This window comes from Podospora pseudocomata, chromosome 3 (assembly GCF_035222375.1).
Source record: "Podospora pseudocomata strain CBS 415.72m chromosome 3, whole genome shotgun sequence".
NCBI lineage: Eukaryota > Fungi > Ascomycota > Sordariomycetes > Sordariales > Podosporaceae > Podospora > Podospora pseudocomata.
The window spans coordinates 3,231,832-3,242,765 of NC_085887.1; the positions used below are offsets into that span (position 1 = coordinate 3,231,832).

The 10,934-nt window shown below is 54.6% G+C and overlaps 2 protein-coding genes across 2 annotated transcripts; both read left to right on the plus strand.

Annotated features, from left to right (window-relative positions):
- Positions 1–1,911: 1,911 nt before the first annotated feature.
- On the plus strand, positions 1,912–5,426 carry QC762_309150 (uncharacterized protein; the record flags this gene model as incomplete). Its single annotated transcript, XM_062889210.1, is given in 4 exon segments — positions 1,912–1,991; positions 2,087–2,426; positions 2,484–5,199; positions 5,218–5,426. The coding sequence occupies 4 exon segments, from the start codon at positions 1,912–1,914 to the stop codon at positions 5,424–5,426; spliced, it is 3,345 nt and encodes a 1,114-aa protein (XP_062745169.1).
- A 3,377-nt stretch (positions 5,427–8,803) lies between these two features.
- Positions 8,804–10,794, plus strand: QC762_309160 (uncharacterized protein; the record flags this gene model as incomplete). The annotated part of the gene is made up of 2 exons (XM_062889211.1): positions 8,804–8,852; positions 8,921–10,794. 2 exons carry the CDS (start codon positions 8,804–8,806, stop codon positions 10,792–10,794), a joined length of 1,923 nt encoding a protein of 640 aa, XP_062745170.1.
- Positions 10,795–10,934: the final 140 nt, after the last annotated feature.

A 10,934-nucleotide genomic window follows, 5' to 3' on the forward strand; every position in this document is an offset into this window, starting at 1 on the left:
GAGGCGTAGGCAAGACATTATGGTGACACTGATCGAGAGAGAACAGATAAGGCAAGACAGAGGCTGAGAAGGAGGGAAGGGGGGGGAAAGGGAAGGTTGTTGGGTGGGTGAGTCGAAGGCGTTGCTTCCCAACTTGTCCTGGTGCAGGTTGCTTGGCGGCGTGTTGGGTGTTGAATGTCAAGCTGCAAGCTGCGAGACGACACTGATGGCTCGCATACAGGATGGGGGAGGGGTCGGGGAGAACGGCCGGAGTGCTGAATGTTGATCGAAGGGCTGGTGGCGAGATGAAAGTGACGGGACGGCTTTGAGAGTTGTTCCATGTTTCTACTGTTCGTGAGATTTCTGTAGAAAAGGTTGTCCGGGCCGGAAAGTCCACGATCCCCTTCCGCGCACAGATGAGTCGACAGGGGGCTAGCGGTGCAGCGTTGCAATCATGGGACGATAGTGTGCACCTGCCGCTACCCACTAGCCTAAACCCAGAAGAATATCACTTCTTTTTCTTCCTAACCAAGAGTCCGTCGTCGTCGCATTATCGAGCCATGCCTCTGCTTGGACAATCTCCGTTGTTGCTGGTTGTCCCAAGAATTCGAGGCATAGGGCAGGGTCAATGCCCCACTCTCGGGAGCCTCGGGAAGCCCCGCTGCCCTGCGCACGGATCAAGTGTCAACTCACAGACAACATTGGATTTCAGATGAATTCGGGCTGTGAATATAAAAACAAAAAGAATAGAGATCATCGCTGGCAGTCTCCGAGTGGTGTCGGCTCGGAAGACTCAGTCGAACTCAGCTGTCCCGGTCCGTTGGCGTCTTGTCAGCACAGCAAGCGTGTCACCATAAAGTGCCGGAAGACGCTCGTTATTGAAGAGAGAGTGATCCATGCTATTGGACCGTCGCATTGGAGCCACATCTCGACCGACATCTCGCTGCTTCCCCGGCGCACCTCGGCCAGACTCACACTGACATCTTTTGACAAAATCATCTTGGAGATTGATAAACAGCCGCGGTACCCCATGGGCCCTGCCTGGTCCTGGTGGTGTAGGTTGTGTCTTGGTGTGGTGAGAGGATGGGAAGCGAAGCTATTGCATCTGGGTATTCTCTAGCTCGCCCACTTTCCCGCTGTGATATTTGTTAGGCTCAAAGAGACACACACAGCCTGACACAGCTGGAAGCTGGTCCAATTGCGAAGCTTGACCGTCCTCGCCCCTCCCCCCATGTCCATCCATCGTCCATCCATGTCCCATGTCCCATGTCCCATCGGCTGTCGTGCCTCTCGTTCCCGTTCCCCTTCTACCTCTTTCCCCGACTTTTTTCCTCTTCTGCAACGGCTGATCTCTGACACTCTCTTTCCTCCTGTTTTATGACCGAGATTTGTTAGCAGGTACCTCTTGTTGTGCCTGTGCTGCAACTCAGCCGCATTGCGCGTGCTATCTATCGTGGGTCCCCACACGTGAGAGCCAACGAAACGAGGAACACTTGGACGTTAGAGAGCTGGAGAGAGGGAGCTGATTTGGGTCGCATAACGTGTACCTTCACCTTATCTACCTACACCTTCTGCCTCATTTCCCAAAACTGCCCGAAACCATGACTACCCCCAAGATCCTCCGTCCGTCGTTCGCATTATGACCACGTCGTTGTTGTGCCCCTGTTGATCGCCAGCTGCTGCTCACCCACCCCCAAAGAATCCCGACGCACTTTTGCACCACACACACATCACCGCCAAGCCGAGTTTCAACACCAGTCACCACACCCGACACCAGCTAACATCTGCCGCCCGATCCGCGTCCCCCTCTCTTCGTGTGTGCCGACCGCCTCATCCGCCGTCTCCCACACCCGCTGAGAGCTCACGACTGACTGAGCTCGTTCAAGACTGCCCTGCCAGTCCGTCATGTTCTCGCTATAAAGGAGCGCCGAGATGACCACCTTTATCAAGGAACACAAATGGGTCAACAACCATGGCCAGCCCCCCTCCAAGAGACGGAGGATCAATGCTGCGTATGTGGTTTTTCTTTTCTTTTTTTTTTTTTTCGTCTATCTCTCTCCCTCTGTTTCTCTCTCTCTGTATGGACCAGCTCTAAAAATATTCCTAGATGCTTGACATGTCGCAAAAGGAAAACCCGGTGCGCGGGCGAGAGACCGGTGTGTTCGACATGTGCCAAAAATGGCCACACTTGTCTCGGCTACAACGATTTGGATGAGAAGAAGAGGCCAGCAAATGGAGGGCCGTCAGATGCGCAGGATTATCGGGACGACAACACAAAGCACGAGCATGAGGAGGACTACCTGAATGGTGAGAAGGTGGAGGTCAAGATGGAGCCTCAGCAGATGTGGCAGAACCGTGGTGAGGATAATTACACCAACGATGGGAATAAAAAGGGGGACCAACGATTTTGGAAGAGTCGGTCACAGTCACATTCGCAACAACAGCAGCAACATCATCATCATCAACAACAACAACAACAACAACAACAACAACAACAACAACAACAACAACAACAACAACAACAACAACAACAACCACAGCAGAAGCCACGTATGGCGGGCTTTGTGGATGCGGATGCGCTTTCGAGACTGGACTCGGTATCAACGGCTACCGTGACATCTGGCCGGCGGCGGAAACACAGCAATGATTGGGATCAGGACGATACCTCTCAGAAATCGAATAACCGGAGCTCGAGTAACCGGTCGCCTGTTGAGCATCAGCATCAGCATCAGCACGAAAGTCACCGGGTGCCCTACTTTAGGTATTTTGGGCCGACTGCCATCGTCCCAGGCTTCAAGCAGATGGTGGTGGACATCTCGCGCGAGATTCATCGTGATAGGCGCAAGAGTCGGGGCAGTTCCTTCTCGACAACATCACCAGGGTCATTGTACGGGTGCGGTGCAGGGCAGCACCATTTCACCAACCCGGGAACCGAGTTCGACAGTCTCGAAGACATTCCGGTTTATGACGTGAACGATTCGAATCCGGTTCACCCTTTGATCCTCAACCTCGCCATAACCTTCTTCACTCACCTTGGTTGCAACTATCAGTTTATGCGAAAGGACAGGACCCTGCGCATGCTCAAGGAAAAGAGACTGGAGCCCATCTTGGTAGATGCAATGTGCGCTTTGGCAGCTCGCTTTTCTGACGACCCCATTTTCATCAACCCACATGACGGAAAAGAAAAGAGATCAGAGTTCGGGCAGGTGTTCGCTCGGCGTGCCAAAGCGGCCACGGTGGACACTTTCCCATGCCCATCCGTTGCTGCTGTGCAGGCCTGTCTTTTGATGGCATACGAAGGGTTCGGGGCAAACCAGGACAGCGCTCTCTGGATGTATTTGGGCCTGGCCATCAGGATGGCGGTCGATCTCGGTCTTCAGAAGCTGGAAGGTGTCAAGTACCAAGGTGAACGAGATCCCTGGTACACGAGAAGCTGGAGCCGGAAAAGCAACGATGGATCCGATGAACCCGAGGGAAAGCGAAACGACGAAGAGGTTTTGGGGCCGCACGAGCAGCGCGAGGTGGAACAGGAGCGCATGGATACCTTTTGGGCTGTCTTTGTTCTGGACCGTGTCATATCGTCGGGAACAGGACGTCCAGTCACGTTCCGTGACGACGACTTTGAGCTGTCTCTTCCGGAACACGCCATCGATCCGGTCTCGGGCTGGCCCGACCCCTTCCCGCCGTTCATCGAGATCATCCACCTGTACGGCAGAGTGTCGGATGTTTTGAACAATATCCGGGATGCCAACGACCTCACCGAGGAGAAGATGCAGAAGCTTGCACAAATGGAGATTGACTTGAGCCACATTTACAAGAAGCAGGATTCGCGTCTCCATTTTGACCCTGCCAACTTTCGAAAGTATGTCGAGGCAGGAAAGGGCACCATCTTTATTCTGCTGCACTTTTGGTTCCACGCTCTGATCGTTGTCCTTCATCAGCCGACGCTGTTGACTCCGTTTTACAGCCTCAGACCGACTCAGTTGCTGCCGAACAGCCGGGAGCTCTCCATGTCGAGTGCCAAAACCATTGCTGACATCCTCGCCTTTGCCGACCTGATCGATCCAAAGAGTTTTATCGGGAACCCGTTCACATCCCAGCCAATTTACATCGCTGCATGTGCCTTCTTGATGGAATCTGGAGCGAATGCGTCACACCCCCCTTCGCGAGAGCCATCACCTTCTCCAGAAGCCAAGTCTCGCTTTTTCAAAGGCATCCCTGGGAAATTGGGCCCATCTATTGACCCCCGACAGAAACACTCACTCCTTGTCTCTGCTGCCAATTCGAACTACACGCGGTGTTACAAGTCTCTCCAGCAACTGCAGCAGTACTGGGCGGGCGTCGGTTACATTCTCAACGCCCTGGACCAAAAATCAAAGGGCATCTGGGACTGCGAGACGTTCACAAAGGAGGAATACGAACCCATCACGCTGGCCCGTCGTCGTTCACTGGAACGCTTGCCGCGATTTGAGCATCCCGCCTCGCCCAACGTTCCACCCATCGCATACTCTCTTACTGGGACCACAAACTCGCCAAACTCGAACCTGACGGTCTTGTTCCAGAATCCAGCAAATACCACACTTCCGCCCATACCGCCACCTCCACCTCTCTCGGTTCCAGTGTCTGCCGCAACACCTCCTGGGAACATGACATATGATCCCGTCCGGCAAAGCCTTCCAGACACTCCATCTGCTATGCTCCCGCCGGCCTATCCCCAAGCCAATATATCGACTCTGCGCTACCAGTCGAGAACTCCCAAACTATCCAGGTTACCACAATCGCCGGCAATGGGCAAGTCCCTACTAAAATACGAATCCTCCCCCTCTGTCGACTTAGACCTGCACACACCCCCACCCGCAGACAGATATCAGAGGCAGAACCACCACCCCACGCATCATCAGACCAGCCACAACAACAACAACAACAACAACAACAACCAGAACCACCACCACATCCCCTCCTACGCCTCCTCCTCCTCTTCCACCACCACCCACCACCACCACCACCACCACCACTCCTCCAACACCTCAAGCTACGAAACCTCAACCGCGCACGAGGGGTCCCCTTCCACAACCCCGACAGATTCCGGTTTGCACCACTACCAGCACAATTCCCACGACCATCATCACGGGAATCACCACGACAACAACCATCACGACGATAACAGCGTAGGTCATAACGAGTACGAGACAGATTTTAGTCATGGTGGGTTGATTTCAGGGGGAGGAGGAGGAGGAGGAGGAGGAGGAGGAGGGGGAGGGGGGTACGGGTACTTGGAGATTAATCCGATAAGCGAGGCGATTACTTCGAATAGCTTTGAAGTGAATTTTGATATGTTGGGGCTACAGAGCGATTTGATGATGCCGCCTTGGTTGGAGATTTTACCTGGGGAGGTGCTGGGGGGGTTGTTTGAGGGGGGATTGATGCATCATGGGCAGCATATGTGATTTCTGGGGGGGGGATTTCTTTTTTTCCTTTTTTTGGCAGGCGGTTAGGGTTGGGTTGGGTTGGGACTGGAGTTGGATTAGGAAGAGGGGGGATATGTGGGTTGGGATTGGGATTGGGATTGGAGTAGGGTGTTTATGATTATGATGATGGGCTTCAAGGTGGATGGGATACATGAGGATGATATCATGGGTGTCTTCAAGGTGGCTTTTGTTTTTGGAATTACTATGTTGGGGTATGATGTGATGCATGTTTTGTTTTAGCATTACATTTTGGCAAGCCAGGGAGGATATCTTGGTTTTTTTTTTCCCTTCACTATCCAATGTTTCTATTTTGATTTTGAACATCATGATTCTTGCATTTACGTTTTTGTTTTTTTTTCTTTTTCTTTCACCTCCACGCATTCGATCTCATGACATGATGGGAAGCAAGCAACAAGGCGAAAGAGGGAGAGAGGGGTAAATACAGGAAAATAAAAACAGTAATTTTAAGATGGGGACAAGAGGAAATTGGGCGGCCTTCAAATGCTTTTTTTGTTGTTCTGTTCAAGCGAGCGAGCGAGTTGAGCTGCATTTTGTTTTTGTTTTGTTTCTGTTTTGGGCATTTCGTGTTATCATCAGCGTTGGGATTCGAGTTATGAGGGGAGAATGTCAACCAACATCATGCTGGTTAATGGGTTATCATAGTGGGATTTGATGAGAGGAGGGAGGAGCCGAAAGGTGCATAAATACCACAATGGGGGGGCAGAGACCTTGATAATTACGAGGATCTTTTTGCTTTGCTTGCCCTCATAATGAGAGTGTTACCGAAGACACCACTGGCAAAGCAACCGTATATAAGACTCTCGGCAACCACTAATACCCCCCCAGACCCATACCCATACATCCATCCCCTCGGCCTTAAAAAACCATCCGTACGACGTAGGTGCATGCCCCTTTTGCATTTCTAACATGCCTTGCTATAAATAGCAAAGCCTCTACGTACAGTCTTACATAACACTTTAAACTGACGACTGCACCCCCCCCCTGTTCGCGGGTTGGAGAAGTGGAAAAAGCTTGTAAGATGGGTCCCGGATCTCAGCTGAGATGGAGACTTTGTCTAGGTTTGATATGAGGCCGGGCTCTGGTAGGCTCGGTTCTGGAACTGTTCCAATAGGCTCGCTACCGCGGGAGGGGGTGAGTAAGGGGGGGACAAGCCTGCTACGTACCAGTTTACAGAGTGTGTAAGGACTGGAATGATGGATGCGCTCCTGTGACAGTGGCAGGTGTCAAAGTCTGGAGGGGGTGTCGGTCATCTTGGAGATATCATCATCTGCAGGTTTTGTGACGGTGGTTCGGTACCGAGTTTGGGACTGGGTTGTTGCAGGGTTGTTATTGTGACCTACCCTCATCATGTTTCATGTTGTCTTGATGCCGAGATCGAAGATTTGGGTCAAGGAGGGGGATGATGGATTGAGGACGAGGAGAAGCCAGACAGTATACTCAGCCAGGCTGTCAGCTACAACAGCACCAAGTCAACAACAAACTCGAGGGGACTTGCTCATCCAACCTCTCTCGCCGACGTGGCTCCCAGATCTCGACAGGAAGCAGCACCATGTCAGATTCATATACGACAACGACCGGCAGGTATAGCTACCTACCTATCTACATCACCTTTCATCACAACCGCACGTCAAAGCCGTTCACAGCCCTCCCAGTCAGTCCACCCCCACACTCTTCCGCAGTCCGCCTGACGGACCAAAAAAAGTAACGTCGGGGGGCGACCCCAACTCCCGCACCTGCTCCCCGGAGTTCGTGTGTGGGCGGTGGATCCCAACCCCAGGTTCTCGCTCCTGGAATAGCGCTGTTGATGATATCCCCAGCATCGATCGCCCCTGGGTTGTTGAGAGGCCGAGCGATCATGTGGAATGGTGGCTGCATGGATGGGCGCTAGTGTGGCATGAACTACACTGAAAATCCGAATCTTCAGCGAAAACGAAGGCGCGAGGTGTAGGATTGTGGTGGGATGAAGTATCAAGAAGGGTGATGTTTGGGTGTGATAGAGTTGGGGATTTCGGGTTTGAGGTTCGGAGATAAGAATATGCTTAGATCGATGACACTGATATCACCAGATGAGCAGAAAACGGACACTGCGGACTGTGGACTGTGGACTGTGGACTGTGGACTGTGGACTGTGGACTATGGACTGTGGACTGTGAACTGTCCTTATGGTTGCCCATATCGGACAGTTCAGTCGCAGCGAGCGCGCGAACGAAACGACATCATCACAACGGTATGGGGATATGGGGATGCGGCTCATGATAGCGGCTGAGACATGAGAGGGCTGATGGGACGGAAGGCGGCGGGCTATTTTTTGGAGACCGTTTCTCAAGACTTTCCCCCACACTCACTACCATTCTGGGGTGGACACGGCTCAGACAGTCGGCTGCGCTACCGCAGCGGGGCAGCGGCCAGCCGGACCAATCAGGGAACACGCATAGCAGCGGACTCGGCTGGCGACGGGAGGCTGACAGTTGTCAGACCCTAACAGGCCCTGTTGTCAAGGCTTTGGGTTGTTCTTGGGGTGTGGGGTAAAGGACAGGGGGTTTGACTCCCGACACTTGGAGCCGTGGTGGAGGAGGGCGGCCCCGCTATATCGATTACCGTGAACAAGTCCCGATTTCGAACCACCCCTCACGCCCGAAGGAACCACATGGCGCCAGCAGTTTTCTGGAAAAGATGGACGCCCGTGACGCCCACTGACGCCGTAGTGGCCGTCCTCCATGCCAGCAGAGCGATGTCACGGCCTCTTGTCCCATCTCTCGGCCAATGGTGACCCGAGCAGCCCTACACAGCCTACACAGCCGTGTACCTTGCCGGTATCTAGTATACGTCAGGACAGGAACCTCGTCGCTTTTTCGCTTCCGAGTCAGGCGCTCCAGCGAGTCCCATCCAGTCCCCCCTGGCCATCATCCCGAGCTCCTTGCCGCGATCCTAGGGTGCACCATGCATTGGCGTCTCAGCCCGTCCACCCCGTGAACCCCGTCCATCTGGCCCGACACTCGGATCCTGGCCCGGACCCCGGTTTCTGGGAAAGCGTCGAGAGAGCGCGAGACGGATCTGCCACTGGCGAGAGCCGCTGACGGAGGTGTGGGAGGAGGAGGAGGAGTAAGTAGGGCGAAGAAATTCTATCAAGTATTTGACCCCTCCCACCTCCTGCTCGTCCCAAACTTTTCATCGTGATCTCTCCATCCTTCTTCTCTTTTTTCCCAAGATACCCAGTGCTGCTCTCTCTCTCTCTCTCTCTCTCTCCCCCCTCTCTCTCTCTCTTTTTTTTTTCTTGTTTCTTTGGATCATCACCCCCCTTTCTAGACATCACATACACACACTCAGTCTTCACAATGGCCTCTGAGCAGAAGCAGCACCCCAGCCCCAACCATTATGACATTGGTAAGCCTCCTCCTTAAGACTCACAGACAAGAAGTAGTAGAGTGAGATATATCTAACACCCACGACAGTCATTGTTGGTGCCGGTCCCGTCGGCCTGATGCTCTCGACCTGCCTGGCGAGATGGGGTTACAAGATTAAGCACATCGACAACAGACCTGAGCCTACCGCCACTGGCCGTGCCGATGGCATCCAGCCCCGTTCCCTCGATCTCCTCCGCAACATGGGCCTCAAGTCGGCCATCATGGCCCACAAGCCCGCTCGTGTCTACGAGGTTGCTTTCTGGGACCCTCCCACCGGCGGCAAGGGCATTGCCCGTACCGGCACCTGGGCCTCTTGCCCCGACTTCATCGATGCCAGATACCCCTTCACCACCCTCCTCCACCAGGGTCTGATCGAGCGTGCTTTCATCGCCGACCTCGAGAAGAACAACACCACCGTCCAGCGCCCCTGGACCATCACCGGCTTCACCTCTGACGAGCAGGCCGACCCCGAGTACCCCGTCAGCGTCGAGCTCCAGCACGTCGACGGCACCTTCAAGGAGAGCGTCAAGGCCAAGTACCTCTTCGGCGGCGAGGGCGCCCGCTCCTTCGTCCGTGACCAGCTCAAGATTGGCATCACCCACAAGGACCCCATCGCCTACGTCTGGGGTGTCATGGACGGTGTCGTCAAGACCGACTTCCCCGACATCAAGATGAAGTGCACCATCCACTCGGAGCACGGCTCCATCATGGTCATCCCCCGCGAGGACAACATGGTCCGCCTCTACATCCAGATCGCCTCCTCCACCGACCCCGACTTCAACCCCCGCAAGACGGCCACCGTCGAGGAGGTCCAGGCCTCGGCCAAGCGCATCCTCCAGCCCTACAGCATTGAGTGGGAGCGCGTCGAGTGGTACTCTGTCTACCCCATCGGCCAGGGCATTTCCGACAAGTACACCCTCGACCACCGCGTCTTCCTCGGCGGCGACGCCTGCCACACCCACTCCCCCAAGGCCGGCCAGGGCATGAACACTGCCTTCCTCGACGCCCTCAACCTCGCCTGGAAGATCCACGCCGTCGAGGGCGGCCTCGCCCACAAGTCCATCCTCGAGACCTACGAACCCGAGCGCAAGGACGTCGCCGAGACTCTTTTGTCTTTCGACAACAAGTACGCCAAGCTCTTCTCCCAGCGCCCCCCCTCCTCCAACGAGGTCGCCGCCGCCACGGCCCAGAAGGCCTCCTCCGGCGCCGAGGAAAACGAATTCATCAAGACCTTCAAGGAGTCCTGCTCTTTCACTTCCGGCTACGGCGTAGCCTACAAGGCCAACCAGCTCAACTGGTCCCCCGAGCACCCGGCCCAATCCCACGTCATCGCCAAGTCTGACGCCCTGGTCCCCGGCCGCCTCTTCAGGAACGCCGACGTCACCCGCGTCGTCGACGCCAACGTCGTCCATCTGGAGCAGGAGATCCCCCTCAACGGCGCCTTCCGCCTCTTCGTCTTCGCCGGCAAGCCCTCCGTCACGGGCCAAGCCCTCAAGGACTTCGCCGCCGGCCTCGCCAAGAAGAACAGCTTCTACTCTGCCTACCAGCGCGCCGATATCGACTCTGTCTCTCACCACGAGAGGCACAACCCCCACTCCAAGTTCTTCACCATCTGCACTGTCTTTGCCGCCAAGAGGAACGAGATTGAGATTAGCCGGGACTTGCCTGCGCTGCTGGCGAGGTACAAGGACAATGTTTATGCTGATGATCGGTGGTCGAGGAATTTCCCTGACGCGAAGGCGATGGCGCATGCGAAGATGGGGTTGGATGAGGAAAGGGGTGGGGTTGTGGTCGTTAGGCCGGATGGGTACACTGGTGTTGTTGTTGCGCTGGAGGAGGGGAGCGCGACGGTGGACGCGCTGAATGCGTACTTTGGGGCTTTTGCGAGCAAGAAGTTGGGGGAGGCGCAGGCTCAGCTTTGACTAGGGAGTAGGTTGTGAAGGAGGGGGAAAAGAAAGGGGTAGCCATGGGAATAAGGAGTTTTTTTTTTTTTTTTTTGGGGGGGTTTTTGTTTTTTGTTGGTTTTTGGGAATAATGAGGGATCAATCACAACTTGAAAGAT